Source organism: Poecilia reticulata, chromosome 4 (assembly GCF_904066995.2).
Source record: "Poecilia reticulata chromosome 4, P_reticulata-male-v2, whole genome shotgun sequence".
In the NCBI taxonomy this organism is placed as follows: Eukaryota; Metazoa; Chordata; class Actinopteri; order Cyprinodontiformes; family Poeciliidae; genus Poecilia; species Poecilia reticulata.
The window spans coordinates 4,502,894-4,516,001 of record NC_088833.1 but is presented as its reverse complement, the minus strand read 5'-3'; the positions used below and the strand labels follow the sequence as shown (position 1 = coordinate 4,516,001).

The 13,108-nt window shown below is 39.0% G+C and overlaps 1 protein-coding gene and 2 non-coding genes across 5 annotated transcripts; 1 reads left to right on the top strand and 2 right to left on the bottom strand.

The window, feature by feature from the left end:
• Positions 1-536: 536 nt before the first annotated feature.
• On the bottom strand, positions 537-609 carry trnar-acg (transfer RNA arginine (anticodon ACG)). The gene has a single exon. It is a non-coding gene; the product is annotated as a tRNA-Arg (tRNA).
• Positions 610-1,447: 838 nt separating this feature from the next.
• Positions 1,448-1,520, bottom strand: trnam-cau (transfer RNA methionine (anticodon CAU)). Its single transcript has one exon. It is a non-coding gene; the product is annotated as a tRNA-Met (tRNA).
• A 318-nt stretch (positions 1,521-1,838) lies between these two features.
• nasp (nuclear autoantigenic sperm protein (histone-binding)) lies at positions 1,839-8,665 on the top strand. 3 transcript variants are annotated; one of them, XM_081606045.1, is made up of 15 exons: positions 1,840-2,059; positions 2,410-2,451; positions 2,551-2,664; positions 2,800-2,880; positions 3,758-3,864; positions 4,021-4,419; positions 4,611-4,663; positions 4,774-4,844; positions 4,952-5,025; positions 5,102-5,290; positions 6,106-6,278; positions 6,351-6,431; positions 6,868-6,942; positions 7,320-7,451; positions 8,487-8,665. In XM_081606045.1, exons 1-15 carry the CDS (start codon positions 2,022-2,024, stop codon positions 8,511-8,513), a joined length of 1,656 nt encoding a protein of 551 aa, XP_081462171.1. In that variant the 5' UTR covers positions 1,840-2,021; the 3' UTR covers positions 8,514-8,665. The 3 variants fall into 3 exon arrangements, with proteins under 3 accessions (XP_081462172.1, XP_081462171.1, XP_017159699.1); XM_081606046.1 differs by lacking the exon at positions 7,320-7,451 and having other exon boundaries at positions 1,839-2,059; XM_017304210.2 differs by lacking the exon at positions 4,021-4,419 and having other exon boundaries at positions 1,857-2,059.
• Positions 8,666-13,108: the final 4,443 nt, after the last annotated feature.

Here is a 13,108-nt window from a genome sequence, read left to right as displayed (position 1 = left end):
CTAACGTGCTTACGTCATTACTAAATTCGAAATTTGTTAAACTTTCAGTCGCCAAATGGCACTTTCAGCAGTTTCTTTGGCTGAAGATCCGTTTAATAAGGTAAGAATGTCTAAATGTCATTGTTTTATTTATTTTCTAAATAAGTCAGGAGAGTTTTTCTTAGCTCGTCTATAATGCGTAATGCAGGTGGTGTTATAGGTGAAAAAGCGATTCATGCTAGCACCGATAATAATTTAGGAAGAAGGCAACGTTTTTAAATTGTATTGCCCCTTATAGTCCTGATGGGGTTTATTTAGTAACTCTGAAATAAACAGGTTATCATTTTTCGCTGTCCCCGTGTACATTTTGCCGTTCCAGGCTTTTTTTTTTTTTACCCAAAAGGGTTTGAAAAGTGGGTGAAGGAACTAGCTCAAAATGTAAAAATGGGAAATTAGTTGACCGTGACGCCTGGTGGTCCAAGGGTGTAACATCAGTATTCATTTAAACATATAAAGTCGTGCAAAATTACATGTTTTTTTAATGCTGGAAAAAAGTACGAGCCAGCCAGGAGTCGAACCTAGAATCTTCTGATCCGTAGTCAGACGCGTTATCCATTGCGCCACTGGCCCTATACTGACATCGTGATCGAATTTCCGTAATGTACTTCATAACGGAATCTGGTGACGTCGCGGGTGGAGATCGTTAAATATTTGGCTTCAAAAGTACCTTGAAGAGTTATGATTCTTCACCTTCTGATAGTCTGATAGTGGCCATCCATTTATGTATCCGTTTGTTTATTTAATTCTAACGGTAACTTTTTAGGTACCGTCAGTAACTTTCGGCATGAAACCGTGGTTACACCGCAAATTTTGTGTGCAGTTAGTTTGGGTAAACTTCTCAACAGTCGGAAGATAAACTGTGATATATGCAACAAAAACGCCCTCTGCTGGTCGAGAAAGATCCACCTCTTCCAAATCATACGTGGTAGAAAGAACCAATCACATTGCTTCCTGCTCCAAAGTTAAGAATGGAGCCAGCCAATCACATTGCTCCTTTCTCGGCAAAAACTGTAGGATAAGAGTTCGAGTCCTGCTAGAAACCGAGCACAGGAAAATCGTAATGTAAAATTACATTAGGAACAGTAATTCTTAATTGTAAAACGGAAAGTCCTAATCATTTTAGAATTTTTTTTGTTCGTTTGATTACTACCTTAAGAATGATGCATTAATGTGAAATTTCATTAATCTAACTCAGTGTTAAGTGTTCTTAATGAACGGAAGGGTTCAGAGATACAAGTTCTGGAATCCCAACCAAATTGATTTCTTATTATTAATAAGAAATGGTGATAGGCTGATTAGCGATGAGTACCAATTCTTCTTAAAACGTCGGTAGCATACCCGATTGGTCCTCGTCTGTGATGTACGCTCTTAATTAAATTAAACAAAATTGTTTAAGAAAAAAAAGTCATGCCCCGTGTGAGGCTCGAACTCACGACCTTCAGATTATGAGACTGACGCGCTGCCTACTGCGCCAACGAGGCCTGAAAGCGCTATCTTTCTCAACTCTATTTGTGGAACGGCAGATGGAGTATGTGGTGTATGTTTCTGTGTTTTGGTGGTACAAAATGCTGTACTCTATAAACAACTAGGTAAATATATCCTAAAATTTTAATGTTACTCGTTGATTCGATTTGGTGATCTCATTTCCCCTTTATTCATTATTTTACATACGACCCTACAAGAGCCGCCACGACTGATTGTTGTGCCTAATATTCTGATGTTATTTTCGTCCGTCTTCATTTTTCGTTTCGTTTCCGTGTTATTTTCCACGGTCACAAGGAGCAGCTTTATAACTGCTGCGGCCCCTTTAACTCCATTCTCCCGCGTTCCAACTTAAGCGGAAACAGAATATCATTTTTTTCCCCTCTATTTAAGCGCGCCAACAAGGACCGTTCAAGTGGGTCTGTTTGGGTTCATCGGGTTCCGCAGAGCAGGCTGCTGGCTTTGTTTTTTTTCTGTCATCTCGCTGGTCTTCGATTAAAATGCCGGAGGAAACGTCCACAGCGTCGGGTTCTGGAAGGTAAATTAATCGTTTGTAATTGTTCACTGCCGCCACAACACAAAAAATGGCTAGCGCGCTTTTAGCTTGTTCCGGCGGTAATGTTTACTGTATGACACGTAGCTGGTAAGTGCAGCGTGTTAATAGTATACACCGTTAGGAAGACGGTATATTTTTTTCTCGGTGAAGTGATATTTTGTTCTCAACGCCATCTCCGCTAATCACTTAGCACTCTTCGGCTAACTGGCTAGCAGCCACGAGACGCTAACAACAATAAGGCGTCGCCATCGTTTTCTGTTGTAGATGAACTCTACTAAGTCAGCAATAAAGTTTATCGTCTCGGACAATGATTTGTTTTTGCCCTCCCGTAGCGCCGAGGAGAAGCCGTGCTCGTCGACAGCTGCAGCAGAAACGTAAGCATGGATTCCGCAAACTTTTTTTTTTTTTTGTGCTTCTATGAACTAATCCCAGAAAATGAAACCTCTTTATGTGCACGTCTTCCCTCCTCGCAGCTCCGGTGACGTTATGGAGGAGGCTAAAAAGCTGATCGGCACGGGCAAACGGCATCTGGTGATGGGAGATGTAGTCTCTGCCGTCAATGTCTTCCAGGAAGCCTGCAGCATGCTGTAAGAAAACGCGTTCAAATAAATACTCATGCTGAAATTTATGTAATATCACCTGGCAGTTAGTGCAGCTAACTTATTTTAGAGCAAGTATTGTTACAATTTCTGTCATTTTTCTCCTCATTTATTCTTCTGCAGGGCTGCAAAGTACGGAGACACAGCAGATGAATGTGGTGAAGCCTTCTTCCTATGTGGGAAGTCTCTGTTGGAGCTTGCAAGGTTTATTATTATTATTATTACATTTTAAATTGTTCTTTCTTCCTCTACCATATAAACAAAACGTACTACAAATATCTAAAGGACTATATTGAAGCTGAATGTATTTAATAAGGATGCACTGATATGAAAATATCAGTGCATCCTTTTGGATGCACTGATATTTATAATGTATAAATGATCACATTTATACATTTCCCAACAGTTTCAATACCTTGAAAATAAAAATAGTTGCACTTTTTACTCCTAAACTTCAGTTAAACATCCCACAATGTTACAGGTCACCAGTTAGCTTATAAGAAAACGATCTGATACCAGTGTTGATGCAAATATATTGCATATTTAACTGTTTTTAAGAGATTAGTTCTTACTCATCTCAGTAAATACCTGAAAGGCAGAAGCACAAATTAATTTTTTAAAGCTCCAACATGCTGATGCTAATTTCAGACGGATCTGTCTCGTCTTCAAGAACTCCCTAAATTATAATAAAATGTTTCAATACTCGGAAAATTTAAGTCCAAACAGTAAAACTCGTATCACAACCAACTTAAGGCTCAGTTATGCTGATCTCTGCAGGACTTGGTGGATGGAGTCTATATAAATTAAAACAAATTGAACTTATTTGCTGAAATAACTTTTATTTATGACTCTGCTGCTCCGTCTCTGAATGTTGGCAAACTTTTGTGCTTTTTGCATGATGTCTTCCAGTTTGGGTTGCATGTTGGGCTTCTACATCAAACCGTTTTTGAATTTTAAGAAGTAAAGTTTGGTGACATCTCTTGGTACTACGTGTCTGATTGTTCTGCAGTTCACAGTTAACTTCTAAGTGGAACTTCCTGGTGTGCATTTCTGTAAGCAAAAGTTTTGTTTTGTGAGCCAGGATGGAGAACGGTGTCCTAGGCAACGCCCTGGAGGGAGTCCCAGAAGAATCTGAGGAAGAGGAGCAGCCCAAAAACCCAAACCTGGAGAGTGCAGACAACATTGATGGTCAGTTTACTTCACTGTCATTTCGATCCACGAGCTCAAGTCATTCCTTTAAGTTTGAACATTTCTAAAATATTTTCGTAAAGAGTAACCGGGTGTTTTCTGTACATGTCTGCTGAGATAATGTCAAGAAATCAAACGTTTGCCACTCTGGTGCAGAGAAAACCAGAGAAGAGCTGCGAAAGCAGGTCTATGATGCAATGGCAGAGAAGGAAAAGCTGGAGGTAGAGCCTAAAGAGGAGGTGAAAAATGAAAACGCAGAGTCGGGAGAAACGTCGGGTTCTGCTGCCGAGGTTGGAGAGGAGGAAAGTTCTGTCAAAGCAGCCGAAGAGGTCCGAGAGGCTTCAACGCAAGCTGTGACTGAAGAGGAGGTGAAAAATGAAAACGCCGAGTCAGGAGAAACCTCAGGTTCTGCCGCTGAGATTGGGGAAGAGGAAAGTTCTGTCAAAGCAGCCGAAGAGGTCCGAGACGCTTCAGCACAAGCTGTGGATGAGGAAGAGGATGAAGGAATTGAAGAATCGAGTGCAGAGGCTGAGCAGACTGATGAGACTTCAGAGGGTAGTAGCTGTTTGGAGACACAGCGCCGGTGTTTTAAACCTTTTTAACACTTTATGTTGAAACATCCCACATGGTGAGCTGAAGGGAGACACTGGTGTGAGGCGGGGAAACTTTCTGGTTTGTTCTTATGCTTTTCTGAAACCGTTTCAAATCTTATAAATCCTTTAACTTTTTTTGTTTTTAAATTTCAGATGATGACGACGATGATGATGAGGACGACGAAGAGAACAACGCACAAGATAACGTGAGCTCCTGTTTAAAGAAACCTGCGGTTTCTGGAATATTTTACATGAATAGCAGTTATTTAATGTCCCGTTGGGATCAAAGTATTCTTGCATTTTGAAACGCTTTCAGGAAGAGGAGGATGTTGGGAATTTGCAGTTGGCTTGGGAGATGCTTGAGGTGGCCAAAGTCATTTTTAAAAGGCAAGTGTGTCAAAGTCCAGATCTGATTTTTCTCTCTCGATGACTAGATTAATCCTGTTTTAGCCTTTATTTTGAGAACCTGTTCATACATTTCTCTCTCTTTGCAGAAAGGAAAGCAAAGACGACCAGCTGATGGCAGCACAGGCTTATCTGAAACTGGGTGAAGTCAGTGCGGAAACGGGTAAACTGCAGAACTAAACGGCTCTCGGTGGCGTCGTCCGTTTCCACTGCGGGCCTAAAACGTCTCTCATTTCCAGGTAACTATCCTCAGGCGCTAGAAGACTTCCAGGAGTGTCTGACTTTGCAGCTGAAGCTGTTGCCGCCTCACTGCCGCCTGCTGGCCGAGACGCACTACCACGTTGCTACGACGCTGGTCTCCATGGACCAGTACAACCAGGCCATCCAGCACTACAACAGCTCCGTAAAGGTCATCGAGACGCGCCTAGGTATGAACAGTTCGTTCTTTTCATTGAACCGCAGAAATGACGAAAACTGCACCCAAACCCAGTTGGAAAATACAAATATGTAATTGTGAATCATTTCTTTTCCTTGAACAAAAATGAATTTTTGGGCTTATTTTACTCTTTTTAGGTTTGTGAAATGTTTGTAGTTTATTCCCAGCGATGAAAATTATAATTTTTGTTTTATTTCCGATTTATAAATGGACGGGTGTGCCAAAGTCTGTTTTTTAGTAAAAACTTGCAAGACTTGCTTTGGTTGGAATAATAAAAGGCTAATTAAAGAGAAATTCTTTGTTTTGCATGCTATTGTTTATAAAAATGTAGAAGTAATTGTACATTTGAGGTTTAAGTGTCGATGTGGAAATAATTGAAGACTTCATCTGGTCTGTGGAGATTTAAATGGGCAGGAAATCAAAAAATCTTGGTGTAGTTTCTCCTTTTCAAACAAATTATATAAAATTTCACATCCATGCAGTTTTTTTTTTTTTTACTTTTTATCCAAAATAAGTTATGAAAATTGTTTGTTTCCTTCTAATTAGTGTTTTGTTCTCAGACTAGTTGGGATAAATATCAAATTTTTCCTACAATTTCTTTTTCTACATGCTGTTTCATGTATAAAACTATAACAAACAAAGAATAATTTTTCCTTGATTGTTTAAAACAACATACCATGCATGTCTGCATGTGTAAAGGTTGTAGTTTATAAATTTTGGCAGATTAAATACCCTCATTGTCTGGAGAATTAGCCCGTCTCCCATTCTGAAGCTAACTTTAGCTTCATTAGGTCCCGTTTCTTGCAGCCATGCTCCAGGAGGTCATCAACGCAGCGGCTGGAGACGACGCTGCAGCAGAGGAGAAAAATGAGCTGGAAGAACTCAAACAGCTTCTTCCTGAAATCAGGGAAAAAGTGGAAGACGCCAAGGAGAGCCAGAGGACGGCCAGCGCTGCCTCTCAGGCGATCCAGCAGACACTGGTGAGTAAACTGGCCATGAGTCGACGGCGACGATGCACAGAGGAAGGTTGGTGCTAAACTGATCTCTTGCAGGGAAATCCCTCTACTTCATCAACATTCCCCTGTGAAAATGGCGGCCCGTCATCCTCGGCTGCGTTTGCATCGACCAGTCAGGTACAGCTTCACCGCCTACGTTTCCATTAATGAAAATACACACATTAAAATTATGGGAATAAATTCACTTGATGGAAACGCAGCAATTTTGAGAAACTCACTTTTTTTTTGTTAGGTTTTATATTTTCCAGGCATATCTAAATAATGTAGTTCACACAACTGTAATGGAAACTAGTCATGTGACCAAGAACCAGATGTTACTACTGGCAGAAACCACAAAGAAGACAGGAAGTAGTTGGAGCATCATGGCGCGTCATGTTTTTAATAATTTATCATGTGGACAAGCTTATTTTTAGTTTTATTTCATATAGCAGAAACACTGCAATTGCGTTCTAGTGTTGTGTGCATTTATAATGTAAGTGCATCTGTTTCTGACTGGAGCTCTTACTAAACCGTCTTTGAGCCTGAAGCAATCAAAACTACTTTTCACTTCTAGATTCCAGTGAAAACATCTGAAAGCGCTTCGTCTTCCAAAGCCGTGTCGGATATCTCTCACCTGGTTAGGAAAAAGGTAAAACTTTTAAATCTGCAATTCAACATTTTTGTTTCATCTTCCAGGATCATAACAGATTTTTTCTTTTTTTTTTTTTTGTGGAGAAAAGTGTAATCGTGACTGCCTGCTTTGTGTTTGTGGTCATGTCGCTGTTGGAGGCCAGTCTGGGTTTAGTCGTTGGGTCGTTTAGGTGTAGTCTAGCTTGTGTTTGGCTTGTTGCATGTCTTGGTGTTTGTGTCGTGGCAGGACTTGGTGCTAGAAGCTGAAACTTGCTTTGTGTGCATGAATAAATGGTGTGATTGGCTGCTGCTTCCATTTAGATCAACCCGATTGGTTGTTTTCCGTCAATTGCTGCTGTGTTCAGAAGCTTTCGGTCTCCATTTGTGTCTGTCCAGAGGAAACCCGAAGAGGAGAGCCCAGTAAAGGACACAGATGCTAAGCAACTGAAACAGGAAGCCACAGTTAATGGCAGCGGTGACTCTAGTGCCAGCAACGGCAGTGAAACCCAGGAGGGAAAATCAAAGGAGGCGAGTGATAGGCCCGTCTTACCGCGTCTACTAAACTCGGGGAAACGTGTAGCGGTTCCGCTAATCTGTGCAGTTGGATTTCTAGAGTTAATATTTGCTTCTGGTGGGATTGCCGGCTTCTTGGAAGGCATGAAATGGGTTTTAGGAATGCCAAGTAGGTCAAAATTGTATATTTTTGCCACTCAGAATAGATGGCCGTCTTGGTTTCTTTCTTTTTAAGGTCCGTTTGCCCAGATTTGTCTTGGTGCTCATCATTGTGACATCAGCTATACCCAAGCCTGTCACAATAAACAAATCAATTAATCGCACGATAAATTAAAGCATCTCAATTTATCATTTTTCTCTTTCTACCCAAATTGGTCTTCAGGTTGATGAATTGGTCTCAACTTGCCTTTTTTTAAGTAAAACGTTTGTTCACAGAATCTTCATAATTCATTTTATTATTTAAAATGTCTTCCAGTACCAGTGTTTAAATGTTCATTGGAATTTAAAGTTTATTGGTCTTTTGATTATGTTTTCTTGCATTATGACCATTACTTCAACACTTATTCAAATTAGACAAAACTGGTGTCAAATGTTTGTTTATACAGCAAAGTTTGTGCTGCTATGATTTTTAAAGAAACTCAGAAATGGTCATTTGAAAACGGAAACATTTTTATCTTTTAAGATGACAGCAGCACAAATTTTGATTTCATAAAAGTGTGCATGCAGGTTGACCTTTAAACTTTTATTATCTTCAAAGCCAAAGCGGCACAAACAAACATTTTTATGCACAAAAATGTAGTCGAGTTGGCTGACATCAATTTTGTCTGGGGGTGTGCCAGCTTCACTCGGGTCTTAAACGGCCTCAAAATGACAATATTATCGTTTATCGTGATAACTTCTGGTACAATTTATCGTGCAGCAAAATTGGCTAGCTCTATATAAACGGGTTATCTTGGAATAACCTATAAGACTTTGTCCCTCTTCAGTAAAGTTTACCTATGAAGCTCAACTAGCAGCCACCTGACCGTAACCTGTGCTTGTTTCCTCCAGCCTGCCTCTGTAGAGTCTTCCTCATGACCGCCTCGATCCTCTTCCTCACTCTGAAACCAGCACAGCATGCGTCTCCAGCTCCTCACATCCACTACTCTTGTTTCTGTAAATAACTCATTTTCACTGATTTGTCTGTCAAGTTTTTGTATACTTGTGGTAAAAAAAAAAATTAAAGAATTTGCAGATGTAAATGTGACTTTTCTTTTCTGTGTGCATATTCAGCTGCAACAAAGCAAATTTCCTCGAAGAATTTAATTTTTTCTTGTAAATCTGGTAATTATAAAGAATTTATTTGCCACGATATATCACTCGTATTGAAAACATATCTTATTGGGTAAATTTTCATAATTGTAGCATAAGGTTAGACCTGGGCTGGTGAGATGTCCAAATTAAAAAAAAAATCTTTTCTGGGTTGATTTTAAACATTTGACATGATTCATGGAACTTGACAAAATATGGAATTACTTTTTTTTTTTTTTTTTTTTTTCTGCAAACTTTATCCATATAGAAAATGGCGTTGCTTCAAAAGTGTGGGTGGCAGTCATTTTGGATTCCAGTTCTGTAGCAGAAAATATTTATAAACTGAAGAAACCAGTTTAAAACAAAGTCCATAAAATGCCAAGATGCATCGACTGATTTTTAATTTTTTTTTTATGCATTTTCACATTAGTTTGGATGGCTGACATTGTCAGAAACTCGATAGAAAACCTTAATTTATCAACTAGTATATTAAAGCCCCAACTAGAAAATGTTTTGCCAGGATTGTGGATTTGTGATTGTAGAGCAGGCTAATGCACTCAACTTGTGAATTTCTTGGCGAAGAAACGGCTAATGAAGTAGCTTCTAAAGCTACTTCATTCACCACAAAGACTGCATGGCAGTTCTAAACTACAGAAGTTTGTGCTTAAGATGGATTGCTGGGACTGTAAATTGAGCTAAAGTTGAACTTGATTTGGTTGCTAACCAAATTGCTAACTTACGATTGCTAAATTATGGTTTTAAAGACCGTAGCAACGGCGAGTTGCTAACTTGCGCTCTAATGCCGTAAGTTAGCAACTCACCGTTGCTACAATACGTTAGCAACTCACCGTTGCTACAATACGTTAGCAACTCACCGTTGCTACAATACGTTAGCAACTCACCGCTGCTACAATACGTTAGCAACTCACCGCTGCTACAATACGTTAGCAACTCACCGTTGCTACAATACGTTAGCAACTCACCGCTGCTACAATACGTTAGCAACTCACCGCTGCTACAATACGTTAGCAACTCACCGCTGCTACAATACGTTAGCAACTCACCGCTGCTACAATACGTTAGCAACTCACCGCTGCTACAATACGTTAGCAACTCACCGCTGCTACAATACGTTAGCAACTCACCGCTGCTACAATACGTTAGCAACTCACCGCTGCTACAATACGTTAGCAACTCACCGTTGCTACAATACGTTAGCAACTCACCGCTGCTACAATACGTTAGCAACTCACCGCTGCTAACTTACGGCATTAGCATATTGGGTTTGTTAGCAGCTCTTAACTTACGTTTTGACGGGAGCAGTCTCTTAAACTGTACCGTTTTGCCGTTAACGGTTGTTTGCTACCATTTAATAAACCCATGATCAGGCATAACGTGGGATTAGGTTGTGAAACAATATCTCAAGCTTTCAGTATTTTACACGGCCAACCTGGATCCCTCGTCTTGTGATTGATAGAATATGGCGCAGCTGCTAACTTTATAAGATATGACCGCTCAATTAAACAGCCAGGTCGGCTAAGGACGACATTAATCAGAGAAACGGTCAAGAAGACTTTGGTGCGTATCAAAGCGATGCAGGGATCAGGTGGAAGAACGTTCACTGGACAAAGATTAGTGATACAGTTTACGGATTAATGACGAAAAAACGTAAAAAGTAGCAATTGTAGGAGGAGGTTTGGGGAGATGAGAAACTAAATTAAATAAAGTTTAATTTTAAAGGACATTCATCCCCTTCATGCTACTTTGTGTTGACCTAACCAAGGTGTTAATACTTTTGTAAAGCGGGAGGGGGGGTAAAGAAGAAAATGATTTTTTTGTGTGTGTTTTAAAGTTGAATTTATGTGGAGGAAGAGGACTTAACAGTGTTTCTCTCCATTGCCGATTTATTAAAATATTTCTTCTGCTTCAGGAACGGCTTACTTGCTTAGTGAGAACATTTTGCACAATAAACAAAATTCTAATTGAGGTGACCTGTTTCTGCCCTCTGTTGACGCAGTTATATTATCAATTCAGGTAATTGGTGGCCATTTTTCAGAGAAATGAACCGAGACCAGGACTCCCTGTACTCATAAGTATTCACAACAACATCAACATGAGCTGCATCTCTGATCAGCACCATGTTTACATGCCACTCAGCGGAAATATCAAACTGATTCTGATGTGAACTTTGACCTCTTAAAACGGCCAACAACCCCTTAAAATGTTACGTTTTTCTAGACAATTTGAGTAAAAAAATAATAAAAATTTGCTAGAAAAAAATGTCAATTTATTTTAAGCGTCAAAAATTTGTCACAATTTAATCCGAAATTTTTCAGAAAAATTGTAACTTTTGAAACTGACTTTTATGTTTTTCCAGCAATTTTTTTTACTTTTGCAACTCAGAAATTTTCTATTTTCTTTTATTTTATTCTTTTGATTGAGTGATTGTGTGTGGCCCCTGACTTCAAATCAAGAAAGATGCGAACTTTCCCCCCAGTGTGGGTTTTTGATATGGATGGAGACTTTCTATCTTCAATTAGGACGAAACAAGTAAAATCTTTTTACAATAGAAAATACTGGCTGTACCACAAAGGATTTGTCTTTTTTTGTTTCTCTTCGAGAACCAGTAACTTTTACTCTAAAGCAAACTTTGCTTCAAATCTGCTTTTCATTCATTTAATAAACTTGGATAAATACAGCAGGCATTTTCAAAGAGAGTCACCTAAATCCTGATTTTATTAATCAGAATTGATTAAGTTTAGTTTTTTTTTTCTCCAATTGATATATAGAAAATAAAAAAAATATTGTTTTTGTTAACTTTTGGATCTAGAGTAATTTTCATATCTTTTAATTGTTTAGTTTATTGTTGAGAAAGTAAAAAATATATATTTTTGGCCCATCAACCATAACTAAGTTAAATCCAGAAGTAAATATGATTTGAATAGCATGGCCTGCATTCTCATGCATTTGAAGCTGTGTGAACCGCACAGGAATAACAAAACACACGACTGATCCTCTGAATCATCTGTTTGCTTAAAACGAAAAGAAGTAGAGAAGCGAGGGTTCCCGTTTGAACAGATTACTATCAGAATAATTCAGCACAACAAAGACGTTTCACAAGCGCCGTTTGTTCATCCAGTGCAACACGCCTGTGACATTTAAGCCTCCTTTGTTTCCAGAGGATGAAGGAGAACGTTTGACAGTCGGAAGCAGCTTGCAGCATTTGTTCCTCAGCGTCTCCCTCTTCTGCTCCAGCTGCTGATTTATCGTATCCATCAGGGCAGAGTTGGCTCATATGGAACGTGGCCAATTCTCCCCGAATCGCTCGCTGTGACCCAGCTGATGCCCGCTTGCCTTAAGAATGCCTTTAGAAAGGGATTAATTTACGCTCCGATGTCTTAGAGGGTGAAGGAAGACGCTTATGTCCTTAAAATGTGCTCATATTTTCACTGCTTTTGACCAAAATGGCCTCCTACTGTCACTCGGTGATGAGTTTTTTGGAAAAGTTGGTTTACAATTGTTTCCCAAATGCAGAATAATAGCATAAAAATATGATTTACAGAACCAGGAATGGTCAAATCCTCATTTTTGAATGTTATTCTGTTGTTCTTATTTTCACTTCCCACTTAATGTTTCCTTTCTGACCTTTGGCAAAAAGGATTTGTGCCAAATTAATGGAATAGTTTAGAAGAATTTCAATAAAGTCTGATTTGAATTTTGGGTGCAGCAAAGTCAACTTTTCAGTAAAAAAATTATCTGGATATACTTAGTTTTTACTTTTGTTAAGTCTTGGTTATCAAAAGACAGAATATTTTGTGTTCTTTACATTTACTTGTGTAAGAAAATAAAGTTGGTAACAATTTTTCCCCCTGATTACAAATTAAAAGTCTCCATCTGAATGTACGGGCCAAGTTTGTATCATTTTTGAAATGTAGTTGGGGGCCGCACAAAGTCAATCGAAGGGCCACAAATGGGCCTCGGACCGCACTTTGGACTCCCCTGTCTTAAATAAACACGGGTATTTTTGGGGTATTTTCTTCATGATGTCACACCGGATGTGTGACATCATGAAGAAAAAAAAACTAGACACGAAGTCAGGAAATCTTACAGTTTAGAAGTAAATCCTATCAAATATGATGTAAACTTCTGAATTTCTAGAATGTTAAAAATATATATTTTTGAAAAGCCCTAAAAAATAAAGGGCCTTTGTTAGATATTGGGGGTAAATATCATAAGTAGTTAATCTATAAAAAGTATTTAACCTGTCTTAAAAAAAAACTTTTAATAACATTAAACCTAACTGAGTATATACTTTAGAACATGACAAAATGCTTTATATGTGCTCGTTTCATTGTGAGGACAAAAAGCCAACGGAGGGAAAC

Excerpts from the sequence above, each read along its gene's own strand:
- nasp (XM_081606045.1), top strand. The coding sequence starts at position 2,022 with ATGCCGGAGGAAACGTCCACAGCGTCGGGTTCTGGAAG. Across the intron at positions 2,060-2,409 it reads ACAGCGTCGGGTTCTGGAAG|CGCCGAGGAGAAGCCGTGCT; the intron begins GTAAATTAATCG and ends GCCCTCCCGTAG. Across the intron at positions 4,664-4,773 it reads AGAACAACGCACAAGATAAC|GAAGAGGAGGATGTTGGGAA; the intron begins GTGAGCTCCTGT and ends AAACGCTTTCAG.